This window comes from Canis lupus, chromosome 1, assembly GCF_003254725.2.
Source record: "Canis lupus dingo isolate Sandy chromosome 1, ASM325472v2, whole genome shotgun sequence".
Classification (NCBI taxonomy): domain Eukaryota; kingdom Metazoa; phylum Chordata; class Mammalia; order Carnivora; family Canidae; genus Canis; species Canis lupus.
In genome coordinates, this window is record NC_064243.1 from 114,609,400 (window position 1) to 114,627,270 (window position 17,871).

The 17,871-nt window shown below is 46.3% G+C and overlaps 1 protein-coding gene across 1 annotated transcript in view; it reads right to left on the bottom strand.

The window, feature by feature from the left end:
* RYR1 (ryanodine receptor 1) overlaps positions 1 to 17,871 on the bottom strand; it is a 117,859-nt gene that overhangs the window by 20,942 nt on the left and 79,046 nt on the right. The window contains 6 exon segments of the mRNA XM_025425100.3: positions 9,747 to 9,934; positions 11,156 to 11,237; positions 13,316 to 13,420; positions 13,518 to 13,646; positions 13,747 to 13,835; positions 17,587 to 17,667. Of these exon segments, the coding sequence (XP_025280885.3) occupies positions 9,747 to 9,934; positions 11,156 to 11,237; positions 13,316 to 13,420; positions 13,518 to 13,646; positions 13,747 to 13,835; positions 17,587 to 17,667 (674 nt within the window).

The window sequence follows — 17,871 nt, forward strand, 5'->3', positions numbered from 1 at the left end:
CACATTTATCAAGTGAATTAAGCATCTTGAAATCAGAGAAGAGTCTGTCCCTTTATTATAATTTTTGAAAATTAAAAAGTCCTTTTAAAAATCCTGAACTTGAGGCACTTGGGTGGCTCAGTGGTGGAGCATCTGCCTTCAGCTCAGGGCCTGATCCCAGGTCTGGAGACTGAGTCCTGCATCGGGCTCCCTGTGGGGAACCTTCTTCTCCCTCTCCCTATGTCTCTGTCTCTCTGTGTCTCTCATGAATAAATAAATAAAATCTTTAAAAAAATTTAAATCCTGAATTTGCCTTTTAAACCATAAAGATGGGTTGCTTGGGTGGCTCAGCAGTTGAGTGTCTGCCTTTGGCTCAGGGAGTGATCCTCGAGTCCCAGGATCGAGTCCCACATTGGACTCTCTTCATGGAGCCTGCTTCTCCCTCTTCCTGTGTCTCTGCCTCTCTCTCTCTCTCTCTCTCTCTCTCTCTGTGTCTCTCATGAATAAATAAATTAAGTCTTTTTAAAAAATTAATAAACCATAAAGAAACCAAAAAGCATGTTGTGAAACACATATTTGTAAAGCATTTGGGAATCCTATGAAGCTTTGTGTTTACAAAACCATGCAATGCTTGGTAAATGGTCAAACACTTAGAAATGAGAATTTTTTTTAAAAAAGAGAGAGGGAGGGATAGCTCAGCGGTGGCTGAGCGGTGTAGCGCCGCCTTTGGTCCAGGGCGTGATCCTGGAGACCCAGGATCGAGTCCCACGTCGGGCTCCCTGCTTGGAGCCTGCTTCTCCCTCTGCCTGTGTCTCTGCCTCTTCTCTCTCTCTCCATTTCTCATGAATAAATAAAGTCTTATAAAAAGATTTAAAAATAAAAATAAAAAAGAGAGAGGGAGAGAATATTGTCATTTTGTGATCTCTAGTACACTAATGTGTCTGGGTATTGAACATGGGTAGCTGCTGACCAAACCAAAGGCGAAATAACAGGAAAAGATTTGCCTCCTGTTGAATGTATGCATCTCCACAGAGGATGTGCCGACAAAACAAACCAACCTGCATCTGATGGGCTTCTAAGTCTCAGTTTACAGGAAACAGAGGGGAAGAAGGAGCACGTTAAGTGACACTACAAGTTTATCTAGGCCAGATAGAAACTGTGGGAAACTCTACAAACAGGACAGGCACTTTCCAATGAGAGCCAAGGGCCACTTGCAGCTGCTAAGTCCTTGAATGGAGGCTGGAGCAAATTGAGATTTGCATCCTGGATTTCAAAGACTTAGCATGAAAAAAAGAATGTAAGATGTTGAATAGGTTTTTTAATTAATTTATTTTTTAAAAAAGATTTTATTTATTTATTCATGAGAGACACACACAGAGAGGCAGAGACACAGGCAGAGGGAGAAGCAGGCTCCTGCAGGGAGCCCGATGTGGGACTCAATCCCAGGACCCCGGGATCACGACCTGAGCCGAAGACAGATGCTCAACTACTGAGCCACCCAGGTGCCCCTGCATTTCTAGTTTTTTAAAAGTAAACTCTATCCCCAAGGTGGGGCTGAAACTCAGAATCCTGAGATCAAGGGCTGTAGGTTCTACCAACTGAGCCCTCCAGGCACCCTGCTCACATTGTATTTCTATCAGAGAGTGCTTCTCTATTGCAGCCAAAAACCTGGGTCTCCAGCAGATCAACTACAAAGTAAAGGAAAAGTGCTAGAGGGGAAGCAGTTGATACAAGGAGGTTTGAAGAGATATCAGCCAATTGCAATGGGTGGACCCTGTTTGGATCTTGGTTCGGAAAACATTTTTTATTTTTTAAGATTTATTTATTTTTAAAAAGATATTTATTCATTTATTTACTTGAGAGAGAGTGAGAGCCAGAGGAGGAGCAGAGAGAGAGGAACAAGCATATTCCATGGAGTATGGAGTGTGGAGACTCACATTGGGCTCCATCCCAGGACCCTGAGATCATGACCTGAGTCGAAATCAAGAGTTGACTGCTTAACAGACTGAGCCACCCAGGTGCCCCTATTTACTGGAGAGTAGGGTCGGGGGGAACAGGGAGGAAGAGGGAGAGGGAGAGAGAAACTTAAGCAGGCTCCATTCCCATGGCAGAGTCTGGCTCAGGGCTCGATCTCACTACCCTGAGACCATGACCTGAGCTGAAACCAAGAGTAGACTCTCAACCAACTGAGCCACCCAGATGCCCTGAGAAAATATTTTTTAAATTATAAGCGAAATATCTGAGATTTGTAAATGTGAACATTGACTAAATATTTGGTGATTTAAAGAACTTGTGGATACTTTCAGTTTTGTTTTTATTCCCTTTTTGGTTAGGAGTGATAATGACATTGTGATTTGTTATTACAAAAGGAAAAGTAATTTTCCTTATAAAAGAAAAGCCTTTTGAAGATCATCTATTAGACAATTCCATTTATACAAAGTGTCCAGAATAGGCAAATCTATAGAGGCAGAAAGTAGATTAGCAGTTGCCAGGGCCCTGGATGGGGGAAATGGGAAGTGACTGCTGAAGGGCACAGGGTTTCTTTTTTGGGGTGATTAAAATGTTCTAAAATTAGATTGTAGTTATAGTTGCACAATTCTGTGGATATGCCTAAAAAACCCTGCCATTGAATTATACATTTTAGATGGATGACCTTTCAAGATACATACAAAAATATTTGCAGTCTGAAAAAAAGAGGGGAGATCCTCAGATCCTCTGACCAAGAATAAGTGAATAGCCTGAAATGTGTCTTCAGCCACCAAAGAGGGCTTCTAAACTGTAGTAGATATTTTAGGATCTGCAAAGCACTTTTTAATGAAGATATGCTTTGCAAAGTGTAAACTCTGTCTACCATGACGGACTTGGGGAAACCATAAAACAATGCTATATATATATATATATATATATATATATAGATAGAGAGAGAGAGAGAGAGAGAGAGAGATATCCCTATATATGTGTATGGCATATGTATATATAGGTGATATATATATATATATATCATTGTTTAAAATATATATATATAGCATTGTTTTTATGGTTTATATGCTATATATATATCACCCCCACCCAGGTGCCCCAAACAATGCTATATTTTCAAAATGCAGATCTATCTATGGACAGAAATGCTGAAATAAACATCTGGAGGGTCATCTGGGTGGCTCAGTGGTTGAACATCCGCCTTCAGCTCAGATCATGATCCCAGGGTCCTGGGATCAAGTCTCACATCGGGCTCCCTGAGGGACCCTGCTTCTCCCTCTGCCTGTGTCTCTGCCTCTCTCTCATGAATAAATAACATCTTTGTTTTTTAAAAGATGTTATTTATTTATTTATTTATTTATTTATTTATTTATTTAGGGGAGAGAGAGAGAGAGAGAGAGAGAGGCAGAGACACAGGAGGAGGGAGAAGCAGGCTCCATGCCGGGAGCCCAATGCAGGACTCAATCCCAGGACTCCAGGATCGTGCCCCGGGCCAAAGGCAGGCGCTAAACCGCTGAGCCACCCAGGGATCCCCTAAATAACATATTTTTAAAAAAGAAAAGAAATAAACATCTGGATAGATGTACACCAAAGTGGATGACAGTGGCAGTCTTTGGAAAGGTGGGATGAGAACAGGATTGGGAGTGGGCCAAAAGTGACCTCAACCATAGTGATAAGTTCTGAGTTTCTTTACAAGAAGAATGTACTCTTGTATTACCTATTTCATTAAAAATAAATTAAATATTTTAAATGACTTTCTACATGAAAATCAAAGTATTCCACATAGTCAAAAATATATTATAACACCATAAACAAAGTCAAAAGACAAAAAATGAACTAGGAAACCTAGGTGCAACTCCTATCACTAACAAAGTTATAATCATCCGAATACATAAAGAGCTCTTAAAAGTCAAGAAGAAAAATACCAACAGCCCAATAGAAAAAGAAGCCAAGGACATGGTCAGTTCACTGAACAGGTAATATGAAAGAAATAACATAAAAGATGCTTCACTGCGCCCATACCAGGAGGAATGTGAATTTAAGCTGCACAGCAATATTGTTTTTCACCTATCAGATTGGCAAAGGTCCAAATATTTGACAGTGCGGTCTGGTGGCAAGGCTGTGGGGAAACAGGTACTCTCACATGCTGCTAATGAGAGGGAAAAACAGAGGGCAGAATTTTTCCAAACGACAAATGCATTTGCTCTTTAACCCAGAAATCCCGCTTTTGGAAGTGTCTTCTTAGATAAAACTGCACATAAAGAATGATATATGTGTAAGGGTATTTGTTGTAGCCAGCATTGCTAGTGGTCCAAATGGAGCCTTCCTCAGCACACTTACTCCCACCTGCTGGAAATCTGCAGCACAAAGTTACAATATCTGTGCTAAAAACTGTACCTCTGTACAATGCACAACTTGCACAACTATCCACGAGTTGTAAAACCAAAAGACTAGGAATGAAGCAAGTGTCTGTCAGAAAGGAATCATCAAAGAAATCATAATATATACTGAAAATGGAAAGCTGGGCACCTGCACAAAAAGAATGAGGTCACTCCCTGATCTCCAGAATATATTATTATTTTTTAAAAGATTTTATTTATTTATTCATGAGAGACACAGAGAGACAGAGACATAGGCAGAAGGAGAAGCAGGCTCCCTATGATGAGCCCAATGTGGGACTCGATCCCAAGACCCCGGGATCATGACCTGAGCCAAAGGCAGATACTCAACCACTGAGCCACCCAGTTGTCCCTCTCCAGAATATATTAAGTGATATAGACCAGTGTATGTAGTTCACTGCCTGTTATGCAAGAGAGGAGGAAAATAAAATCTGGAGGAAAAAAAAAAAACCCAAAACGATGCAAGGATACGAAGGAAATTAATGCTACTCACAGCAGTGGGGAGGGAGGGGGAGTGGGCTGAGAAAGCAGTGGGAGTGAGACTCTGCACTTCGTACCTTGTTACATTTTGCTTTTTAAATCATGTGGTTGTATTATTTATTACAAAATAAAACAGCACTTTTCAAGTTACAGATTGTAACTTTGTGAAACAGAGATATTGAGCTACAAACCGTTGTGCATGTGACATCAAATCTTGTTATGTGTGAAGCTCTGAACAGTCGGGAGGGATCTCTACCCATTTCATTTTTTCAATTCATCTTATAACTCAGCATTTACCAACCTCACCCTATCTCTCCACCCCCGAGCCCTTCACGCCACTCACTTTTCTATTCTCTGTTTCTACCAGTTCGACTTTTTTTTTTTTTTTTGAAGATTCCACATGTAAGTGATGGTGTGCGGTATTTGTCTTTCTGTTTCTGGCTTATTTCACTTAGCATAATGCCCTCCCGGTTCATCCGTGTTGTTGCAAGAGACAAGATTTCCGTCTTTTCAAAGGCAGAATGATATTCTATTATATATCACATTCATAGGTTATTTCCATACCCCGGCTACGGTCAATAATGCTGTAATGATATGGGAGCACAGACATCTCTTTGAGATAATGGTTTTGTTTCCTCTGGATATATACCTAGAAGTGGCACCACTGGATCCTATGTCAGTTCTATTTTTAATTTCTTGAGGATCCTTCCATACTGTTCTCCTTAGTGGCTGCACCAATTTACATTCTCACCAGGGTGCACAAGGGTTCCTTTCTCTCTAGATCTTTGCCCACACTTGTTATCTCTTGTCTATCTCTGTGAGGACAGGTGTGCAGTAGTATCTCATTGTGGGTGTGATTTGCATCTCCCTGATGATGAATGATGTCGAGGCACCCTTTATTTATTTTTTTTAAAAGATTTTATTTATTTATTTATTCATGAGAGATACACAGAGAGAGGCAGAGACACAGGCAGAGGGAGAAGCAGGCTCCCTGCAGGGAGCCTGATGTGGGACTCGATCCCAGGACTCCAGGATCACGATCTGAGCTGAAGGCATCCACTGAGCCACCCAGGTGCCCCTATTTATTAATTTTTTAAGAAGGCTCCATGCCCAGTGTGGAGCCCAATGTGGGGCTCGAACTCACAACCCTAAGATTGAGACCTGATCTGATACCAACAGACACTTAAACGACTGTGCCACCTGGGCGCCCCTCAAGCACCTCTTCATGTACCTGTTGGCCATTTGTACATCTCCTGAAAAATATCTATTCAGGTCCTCTGTTCATTTAAAAGTTAGATTATGGGCACGTGGGTGGCTCAATGGTTGAGTGTCTCCCTTTGGCTCAGGTTGTGATCCTGGGTCCTGGGATTGAGTCCCACATCAGCCTCCCCTTGGGAAGCCTGCTTCTCCCTCTGCCTATGTCTCTGTGTGTCTGTCATGAATAAATAAATAAAATCTTAAAAAAATAAAAGTTAGGTTATTGGGTTTTTTTTGCTATTGTGTATTCCTTGCATGTTCTAGATATTAGCCCCTTATCATAGCTGTGGTTTGCAAATATTTTCTCCCATTCCATAAATTGCCTTTTAATTTTGTTGATAGTTTCCCTTTCTGGGAAGAATCATTGAAAAATTATGAATTATGTGTCTTTTAGTTCCTGTGTGTTGCTTTTCGGCTCCCCAGCTGACTGAGATTCTCTCCCTAAACCTGCCAATCTCGAGAGTAGGGCTGGGACTTTCAGCCAGGGTCTGGGACCCAGGTAATGTTCACCGACAATTTATTGGACTAGGTCAATGGTTGAATCTGGAGTCAGGCTGTCCAAGTTCTTTTTTTTTTTTTTAAGAGTTTATTTATTCATTCATGAGAGAGAGAGAGAGAGAGAGAGAGAGGCAGAGACACAGGCAGAGGAGAAGCAGGCTCCATGCAGGGAGCCCGATGTAGGACTGATCCTGGGACTCCAGGATTACGCCTTGGTCTGAAGGCAGACACCAAACCCCTGAGCCACCCAGGGATCCCCTACTGTCCAAGTTCTAATCCCAGCTTTGTCACTTATTAGCTGTGTGACCCTGAGCATGTCCTCCCCCCGTGCCTCAGTTTCCACTTCTATAAATGAGAATAAAAAATAGTTCTTACCACTTAGGGTTGCTGTTAAGGACTACATGACCTAATTTATTTGCACATGGGACCTGGCACAGTGTGAGAACATGATCAAGATCAGCTCTTCTTCTGGCAGGTGGAGGGCTAAGGAGCAGCAACAATGAAGAGACCAGGAGAGGCTGGCAGGGAAGGTGGGGGGGTCCCATGAGGGCATGACACAGACACCCAGGGAAGCAGACATTGCAGAGGGGAGGAAATGACAGACAGTGGCAAATGATATTAAGACAACAGAGGAGAGGGTTCAGGGGTGAAGAGGTCACTGACCTCCTTGGTCAGGGTAGTTTCAGGAGAGTGACAGAGACTCCAAACCAGCAAGCTCTGAGTCAGGGACAGGGTGGGAGGTGAGAAAGGAGTGAGCAGAGGTACTCAGCCCTCAGAAGGCATGGCTGAGAAGAGGGAGAGACACAGGGAGGCTCTTGGGACACCTGGAAGGTTGGGGACACCTTATTTTTAACTCAGGAGACCCTGAACTTATTTAAATGACTTCTTAAATGGGCAGCAGCAGTTGCAACTCCTAGATTAAAATAAGAAGGCTTAAAAAAATAAGAAGGCATGAGTCTATATTCATACATAAAAATAAATGGATGGACAAATATAGCAAAATGGTACCTAATAAAGGTAAAGGGTATGGTGAAGTTGGGAAACCACCACCTGTTGGGGCACCCGGGTGGCTCAGTCAGTTAAGCATTGCACTCTTGTTTTTGGCTCAGGTCATGATCTCAGGGTCATGGGATGGAGCCCCATGTTGGGCTCTGTGCTGGGCATGGAGTCTGTTTAGGATTCTCTCTCTCCCCCCTACCCTTCTCCCCTCCTTTTCTCTCTAAAAAAGAAAAAAAAGTTTAAAAAATTAGAAAAGAGGGATGCCTGGGTGGCTCAGTGGTTGAGCATCTGCTTTTGGCTCAGGGCATGATCCTGGAGTCCCAGGATCAAGTTCCATGTCAGGCTCCCTGCATGGAGCCTGCTTCTCCCTCTGCCTCTCTCTCTCTGTCTCTCATGAATAAATAAATAAAATCCCTAAAAAATGTTAAAAAGAGGGGTACCTGGGTGGCTCAGTCAGTTGAGTATCTGCCTTCAGCTCGGGTCATGATGCCAGGGTCCTGGGATTGAGCCTCGTGCCAGGCTCCCTGCTCAGCAGGGAGTCTAGTTCTCCCTCTGCGCGCCGCCCCCCCCCCGCCCCCGGCTCCTGTGCTCTCTGTCTCTCTCAAATAAATAAATAAATAAATAAATAAATAAATAAAATCTTTTAAAAAGTTAGAAAAGAATAAAAAAGGAAAAAAATAAGAATCCCACCATCTGTCAACTACCACAGTATTCATTGTTTCAGGAAGAATCACCAATGGACGCCACCCAGGTACCAGGGACATGGCAATGCCCTAGAGGGGGAGCAGGATATTTACATTGTCTCAAAGCACATCCTACAGGATATTAAAGGGAATGATGCCACCTCTGCAGCGGAGACCCTGCAAAACACCACCTGAACCAAGCGAGCCAAGCTAAAGCCAACAGCGATGGAAGACCCAACACGGCATGCCACCTGATAGGACGCACTGAGGACACATTACTTCCGTGATACTCCTGCCAAAGACGTACAACCTGAATGGAGCCATGGGGAAAACTCAGGCAAACCCACAGTCTGAAACCGCCTCGAGAAAACTGGTCTCTATTCTTCAAAAATGTCAAAGTCATGAAAGAGGAGGACAGATCGAGGAAAGGCTCGGGATTGAAGGAGGCTAAAGAGACATGGTGTCTAAAGGTGGTCCCTGACCCTGGATCGGGTCCCTTAGCAGAGAAAACAATGTCTTCACTGAGTGGAAACTCAATTAAGATCTGGAGAGAGCAGAGTCATACTGATGCTAAGCTCTTGACTTGCATAGTTGTTCTGAGGTTACGGGAGGGAATGAACTTGTTCTCGGGAGAAACACACTGAAGAAGAAAGGGAGAATCATGGTAGAGCAAATGTGGGAAAAAGTGCACATCTGGGCCATCTGGGTGAAAAGGTGATCAGAGAGTCTATGTATTGCTCTCGCAGCTTCTATATAGGCCATGAGTTATTTTAAAAAAGAAAAACCAGTTAACAAAATGGTAAGGGGGGGGGATCCGGCAGGAATGATAGTAGGGAGCATGTCTTGAGTGCTCCTGTGTCCCAGGCACTGTCCACACACTGTCCGCCTCACAGCAGTCCTGGGAGACAGTTAATGTTACTATCCTAGTCCCACTTCTTAGAGGGGTAAACTGAGGCACAGAGCAGATGAGTGACTCACCCTGGGTGCTGTAGGGACTGAGGGCAGAGCTGGGCTGGGAGGATTGACAGAGGCAGATGAGGGGGCTCCTGCATAAAGCCGGTTCCTGCACTTCCCTCCTAAAAGCCTCATTATTTGACCTATAGTGGTCATCAGTAGCTGCCTCCCCCGTTAGACTATAAGCCCCATGAAGTCAGGGCTGTGTCTGTCTCGGTCATTGCCATGTCCCTGGTACCAGCAGAGGGCTCAGCAGAGAGGAGAAATCCAGCAAATGTTTATCAGCTGAATAACTGTTATCTGTAACGATGATAATACTATGACTATGAATAATGATAATAGAAATAAAGGTTCTCACCTGTGTTAATGCATTTCACCTTCAAGACAACCCCAAAGATGGTGTTATCCCCATTTTACGTGTAAAGAAGCTGAGACTCACAGAGAAGTCTTGCCCAAGGCAGGCAGCCAGGCAGGGCAGGACTGCCGCCTGCACCCCACCTTGCCTTCCAGCACTCACCTTCTGGAAGTCCTTCTTGGAGATGAGGCCACGGGGATCAGTGACGTAGTCCTGGAAGGCCTCAGAGCCCACGATGTCCTTGAGTTTTAGGAACATGTCGAAGAACTTGAGGATCATCTCCACGTTGGACGAGGATTCCACGAGCATGTCCACCATCTGCCGGGCAATCATGCCATTCACCACGTTCCCTGTGGGCAGGGGCCTGGTCAGTGTGGCCTGGCAAAGCCTCCTTTCTGGAGCCCCACCTCGTTTGCCTCCTTCTCCGGCTCGGGAGCCCCCAGGATCCACTGTGCTGGTGGAAGCTTCCCTGGCCAGCTCCCACGCCTCCCATCCAAGGACACGGCTCGTTTCCTGACCTGCATCAGCATCAGGTGTGAACCTGGCTGGTCCACCTGGTCCACCTCCCTGAGAGCTGGGGGTGGGGGGGCATCAATAAAGATAACACTGCCAGAAGCTACCAGCAGGTCCCAGAGGCTGTGCCCAGGGCTGTGCCCTCACTCTAGCAGGGGAGGGGTGTTACTGTCCGTGTGTGCAGATGAAGAGGCTGTGACTCAGAGAAGGTCACACGCTCAGGGTTACTGAGCCAGCAAGAGGGTGAGGAGGTTGAAGCCAGAGATGCATGACCTCAGATCTCACACACCCAAGCCTTCCGCTAGTCCTCTGAAGCCAAGCAGGTCCAGAGGTGAGCCAGGTAGGGCCAAAGTAAAGACAGCAGGGAGAAGTGGAGACTGTGGTAAAGTGGGATCCCACCCCAGTCTACAGCAAACTGGCTCCAGCTTCTTTTTGTACCCTTCAATTTTATATATTTATATAGATTTTATTTTATTTTTAAAAATATTTCTTTATATATTTTGGGGGAGAGGGGCAGTGGGAGAAGGGAAGAGAGAGAGAGAGAGACTCTCCAGGACTCTCCCCGCTGAGCGTGGAGCCCCACACTGGGTTCTATCCTACAACCCTGAGATCACGACCTGAGCTGAAATCAAGAGCTGGATGCTTAACCGACTGACCCACTCAGGTGCCCCAAATTGTCTTATTAATTGGCAATAACTTATGGCTGTTTTAAATCACTTAAATCACTAAGCTTTGAGGACACTCATTAGGCAGCAAAAAGTGACCCACTGAACAAATAAATACATCAATAACTATTAGGTATATAAACCTTAAAAAGCATCGGGGCCACCCACCTTATTAGGATTTCTCTTGGGATTCAATAAACTAAGGTACATACAGGCAGGGCCTGGCATATAGTAAGTGCTCAATACATTTTTGCTGAGCTTGTTACTGTGACCCCTTCACCAACCCGTTTGACTCTGACACGATGTCAGATGAAGTTGAAGGTTAGGGTCTCCTGGGTCTGAGGGCCATTCCCTGCTTGTCTTTACCCTGCCTCCCACCTGCTGGGTGTTTACCTTCTAGTAGTGACAGCAGCATCACCACCATGTCCTTCTGTAGATCCAGCAGCTCCTTCAGCAGCTCGATCTGGCTGGAGTCCTAGAGACCCCACACCCCGGTTATGTGATGACTGGTCTCTGTAGAGATGCCTCCCCCACCTCCAGCTGTTTCCACCCCTCCCGACCCACCCTGCAGGACCTGAGACCCCTTCTTACTCTCCTCTTACCTCCGAGGGGACCCGAGTCCAGACATGTTCCTCGGAAGCAGGGGAAGGGGCAGAGAGACAAGATTGTGGGGGTGGGGTTGGCACTTTGGGGAAGCGGGCTCAACAAGTGATATGTGGGAGCAAGAGCTGGCAGAGGAGGGGGCTGGGAAAGCAGAAGTGTGGGTGGTGGGTGCTTGACACATGTTTGTTGAATGAATGTGCAATGGAAAAAGCTGGATGCTGGGTTCAGAAGAAAGACTGAAGGACTTGGCCAGGTGGCTTTCAGTAAACAACCTGGGGAGAAGGTGGGGGCTCACTGCCTCCCCTGTCACAGTGCTTCATGTAGGGCCTACAGAAGCTTCCTACATGGTCAGAGACCTGCCTCACGTTCCCTATTTGTATTAGGTTGATCTACGTAAAACTTGTCAACATGCAAGCATTTTTGACCACCGAGTGGTCATTTCATCTGGTTCTACCTAATATAATGGAGAAGGGGGAAGGATACCAGACAAAGGGCATGTAAAGCTCCTCTACCCCAGTGATGCTCCTTCTGGGGGTGCTGATTCTAATTCTTACACAGCTCCAAACTCGGCATTCTGACCCTAAGATCCCAATATACCAGAATCTCAAGATCCTAATCTGGGTGGGTGCCTGTGGTGTGTGTCTGCAGGTGATGCCTGAGCCAGCACCCTGCTTCGCGTGACAATCACACATGCAGGGCTAACCCCACTTTCCTGGTTTGGGGGTGGAGGGGGTAGATGACCAGATCTGGCCAATCAGAGCTCTTTCCCCTGGCCACGGTGATTGGCTCAGGGGTGAGCATGTGACCCCAACAGTCCACTCTGAGAATCGCAGGTCCGAAGTCTCATAAAAGAGGGGTTCTCTGCCCTCCGGATTTGTTAGTGGGGTGCACAGACCCGTGGGGCACCATTTTTCCAGCCAGCATGAGAGCCTGCTTGAGAATGAAGCCAGAGAGAAGACAGGCGTTTGTGCTGACATCATTCTAGGGCCTGGATCTCTGCTGTGAACTGATAAATTCTTCCCCTCCCGCCCCCACCTCAAGCCACCACTTTGCATTGGATTTCGCCCACGCACCCCAGCCCTAGTCCTTGGCCAATGAATTAACACTGCAGGATTGGAAACTCTACACTAAAATACCAATATTCTCTAGACTTTTAAGGTCACACCACCGACACAACTTCGAATGCACTGACACAGCGGAGTGGCATTCCAAGTTGCACTCCAGAGGACACCGGACCGGATTCCTGCCAGCCCCGGTGGCAGCTCTGAGTAGCTAGAAAGAGGCTCCCTCCTTCCTCCAGACGCTTCCTGCTGGGCAATTAGAGTTCAGTATGCAGGGTAGCGCCATCTGCTGGGGAGCTGCGGCACCTATGACGTTCAGGATGTGGACGGTGCAGCCTTGGATGTGTAGACCAGACAGAAGCAGAGCAAACGGACAAGGCGAGACACCGACCAGGCTGCACAGGGGCCGGGGGTTGGGGAAAGGGGAGCACAGGATTCTAGAAATGGGAGGACTCGACAGGGACCTTACATCATGGATGCCCGAGATGGGCGTCATCTGCCGCGGGCCGAATCAAGAAACAGAACACTCCTTCAGCCCCAGCCCCTGGTCTAGAAAGCGGCCCGCTTTCTACCCCCGGGGCGTCGGATTCCGAGAGCGCCTCTTCCCGGAGAAAAGAACACCGACCAATCATAGAGGGGCTCCGGCCGGAGGGGGCGGGGCCTACACATCGGACCAATGGAAGTGTGGACGGGAAGCCAGCCGATTGGTGGTGGCAGAGGAGGAGGCGGGGCCATGCAGAGAGCCAATCCAGAGGGAAGGATGGATTTGGCCACCGCGAGGGAACTGGTCTGGAACATGCCGCGAGGACTTGGGTGCGAAAGTGAGTCGGGAACCGGCCACTTGGGGGATGCCCTGAAACAGCTGGAGGGAGAGCGGAGGGGCCCGCACCTGAGCGAGCTTCATCATCATGTGGGCAAACACGTGCAGGAATCCCACCACGGCGTCCCAGAGGCGGCTGTGCGCCAGGCTCTGCTGGTTCCCGGTGCAGGGGCCCTGAGGGGGGGGGGGTGGACAGAGGGCTTCGGTGAGATCCAGGTGGGCTGCGGGGTGCGGGGGGGCCGCCTTGCCCGCCCCAGCCGGCGGACCATACCTGGATGTACTCAGTGAGGCTGTTGAACACCTGCTTAGCGACCGACATGGCCTTGGAAAAGTTCCTCTTGCCCTGCTCCTCAATGACATCCTTGCCGGAGTAGTACCAGTAGAAGTCGCTGATGGACTCCTGGGGTGCGGGGTGGGGCAACAGGGGGTGAAGGGGTGCTGGGGCCGACCAGGGCCCTACAGTCCCCCACCAGGTCACACCTGACGGCTCACATCCTCACCTGCAGCCGCAGGAGGTAGTCTACCGTGCAGATGATGATGTTAATAGTGGTCGTGTTCCCTGTTTGTGTCCGTAGGTAGTTTTGGAAATCTGGGGAGATGAAAAGTCATTCGTTCATTGAGAGTCTACAGTGGTGTTAGGGGAGGTGGACAGCGGGTCATTTACTCATTTATGCGATGAGTGTTTATTGAGTGCCTGTTGTATGCCAAAGGCATATCATCATCATCGTTATTTATTTAGTCTTTATCCAGTACCTACTGTGTGTCAGAGGAAGGTGAGGATCATTTATTCATTTATATAGTAACAATTTATTGAGGGCCTAATACATGCTGGATATGGTGGAGGGCCAGTCATTTATTCATTCTCTTCCCCCCAAAATCTGTCTCTTGAGTACCTACAGTATAGCACGGGAAAATGGAGATTCAGTCTTCCATTTGTTTTCAAAACTTTTTTTTTTTTTTTTTTTTTTGTTTTCAAAACTTTTTATTGAATGTCTATTATGTGCTGGGGAAGACTGAAGATTGGTTATTCATTCATTCATTTATCCAACAAATACTTATTGAGCACCTGCCCAAAACCAGAAGAAATAAGCATCTGTCATTTCTTTTGTTCATTTGTTCAATATTTATTTACTGAGCATATACTATATGCTAATGTGAGATGAAGATTGGACACTTACTCTTTGGTACTACAAGTTTATTGAGCATTCACCATGTGGCAGGCACTGTTCTAGGCCCCGGGAATACAGCAGGAAAAGAAAATAAAGTCCCTGCGCTAGGGAGGTTTATATTCTTGAGTAGTAACTTCTCAATCTTTTCTAACAGCAAATTACAGCAAGGAATCCATTTTACATTGAGACCTAGTGCCCCTGTTTAACCTGAAATTATATCCACATATACCTGAAACAAGTTTCACATATGTACCGTATATTCTGGTACTTTCTGTCCTGTGCTAGTCTAGTTAGCTACAAAAGAATTCTGATTTCAACCCACTACAGTTGTAGTCTTCATCTTCTCAACCTCGGCTGAAGATTAAAATCGCCTGGAGACTTTTAAAAAATCCCCAGGCTCAAGCCTCACCCCACACCAATTAAATTAGAATCTCTGAGCTTGAACACTGGGCTTCAGAGTATTTAAAAAATATGCTCCGTGGACATATCAGTGGAATTAAGATGTGAGCCTCTGCAATTCACTGATTCATGAGCCATTGGTGAATTGGTTCCCACTAGTTTAAAAATGTTCTATGGCAAAAAGCCGATAACTGTTACAGCTGAGTGATGGGTACATGGAGACTTATTAGACCATCCTTTCTATTTTGGTGTGTGGCTGAGAAGTTTATAATAATAATAATTTTTAAAACCCCACTGTTTGGTAGGGGTGGTGGTGAAGAATACTGGGCAGAATGATTAGGGTTGTGAGGTGGGACACCCAGGGGGCTGGAGTTGCCCAGAGGAGGAGATGCCTGACTCAGCTGAGGTAGCCAGGGAAAGCTCCCTGGAGGAGGGGACCTCTGAACTGAGACAGGAAAGGTAAGTAGGGTTGGGCTGTATGGATTCCCAGCTGTGTGACCTTGGTCAAGTTGTTAAATCTTTGTGTGGCACAGACTGTGCCTCAGTTCCCCCATATGTAATTTGGTGGTCACAAGAGACCCTACTTTTTTTTTTTTAATTTTTATTTATTTATGATAGTCACACAGAGAGAAAGAGAGGCAGAGACACAGGCAGAGGGAGAAGCAGGCTCCATGCACCAGGAGCCCGATGTGGGATTCGATCCCGGGTCTCCAGGATCGCGCCCTGGGCCAAAGGCAGGCGCCAAACCGCTGCGCCACCCAGGGATCCCCAAGAGACCCTACTTTATGGAGCTCTTGGGAGTTCTTAATGCCTTGGCATGCATAAGAATTTAGGACAGCTATCTGGTATGTAGTGTTCAATAAACGTTAGCTGTTCTTAAAGGGTCTTTAAGAGTGGGTTGAGCTGCACTTTGGAGCAGTGATTCTCAAAGTGTGGGCCCCAGACCAGCAGCGGCAGCATCTCCTGGAAACCTTTCAAAAATACAAATTCCTGGACTCTACCCCAGAACTACTAAATCAGAATCCTAGGGATGGGGCCAGAAGTCTGTATTTTAACAAGGCCTCCAGGTGATTCTGTGGCACGCTTAAGTTTGAGAACCACCCTTTGGCAAATGACTGAATCATCAAATTATCAAGGCAACAAAAACAGGCTTCTGCTAAGTCCTTTTAACGTTTATGGCAATGTCATGTTGCACATGACGGGCTTTACCCGTCCTAGAAAGGTTCCCCCCTACCAAAGTTTTACTGTCCATCTAATTTCTATGTCACAATCACTGCATCAGGCTGAATGCCCATTTTGCCTGGTTGTACATTACAGATGAAGATTACACTCAAATTTTATAAGCAAATGTACACAATTCTTCTCAACTCTCATTTCTAACTCCTTTGTGTTAATTCAGATTGGCCCACATGCCTAAATGGGTACATATACAGCCCCCCTCTCCTGTAAAGAGAGAGAACTGAGAACTGTCAGCTGAGAACATGGACATAGACAAGTACAAGAAACAAACCTTTTGTCTACTTTGAATGGTACCAAATACTCAAGACATGCAAGGCATCTGAGATTTGAAAGCTATTTCAAATATTTCTTTGATTGCGCTAGTAAATGAACCCACGCATTTATGCAGAGGACTGGATTGCAAATTTGGTAGGGGAGAGGAATTAAACCCGTTAGAACATTCTCGTTTCCAAGAAATCAGAGATCCAGGGAATAAAACTCATTCAAAACCCCAAAGACTGATTCTACCTCAGTTAAAAATTAAAGAGAGAAAATCCTAGTCCCATGGCACAAAGGTATTTCATAAACCTTGAAGGAAAACCAGCTGTGGACATAAGAGCTTTTGAGAGTGCAAAGCAATGGATCACACTTTATCCGTTGTGGAACAGAGGAGGGTGAAGATGAAAGGAATTTACAAATGAGTTCACCTAATGAACACCAGCCAAACGAGGTGCAAGCTGTGTGGAAGTTAGATTTACAATTACTTCCATTCTAGTGCTAAAGGTTAGTTTCTGGGCAGTCTGTGGTTTCACAATCATCTGCTATGTGTCATAACCTCAACCTTGAGACTGTGCATATTTGTTATAGGAAACAGCCTTGGGTAGAATGTTTGTTGTGCATTATTTAATGTTGTGAGCTATGTGTGCAACACGGGTGGTTATATTTTCTCATCAGTGATGTGTTTCCTTAGCTTTCTGTGTCATCCTTGGCACATCCTCTGCCTGCACCAGAAGGAAAGTTGGGGAAACTCTTGTTTAGTTTGGGAAAGGATCTCTAAGGCCTTCCTCTTGGCAAAGTATTTTATAAGCAAAATTAAGAAGTGATTCTGATAAATTCATTTTAAAATGCCATGCGGTTTTTGCCCCCTTTGCAGAACCAAAGTATGGAAATCTACCACATTTACTTAACTTTTTGGTCTGCTGCTACAAAACGCCTGTGGTGGAAAAAAAGGCATGTGGCTAATTGCTCATCTGCTCAAACTGATTGGGGGCAGGGGGTGGGGGGCAAACTGGTTTTGGGCGGATTGCTTTTGGGGGATTTGGCCTGGCCAGAAGAGGGGCAAGTGAAGCAAAGTGGCTAGATTGCAGAAATTAGAAAAGCATTTAGGAAGGGGGGTGGACAGGGCTTGATAAAGGCTGAAAAGGAAGGATGAAGGACAGTCGGGCCAAGCGTGGGTGGTGAGGCCACTACTGATAAGGGGTGCAGGGCTTGGTGATGAACTCAGGCAACCCGGGCCTCCTCTCCCCCCTCCCCCCGCCACTCCTTCTTCCTCACCATTATTGTGCCCCTCACACAGCAGTTGCAGGAATCGAAACAGGTCTTGGGTGAATTCATCATCTGCCATGACCTTCTCTCCTGGTGGGGAAGAGGGGGACAGCGCCCAGAAGGGGTCAGACGCGCCAGGACAGAGCACACGCATGCACAGGGCCCTTGCACACTGCACACGCATGCACAAAGCGCAGGGAGGAGCAGCCGCCACTTCAAAGACGCTGTGAGGGCCCCGTGCATCCACGACACCAGGGAGGCCCGGCTTCAGAGTCATCGGGAGATGAAGACCCG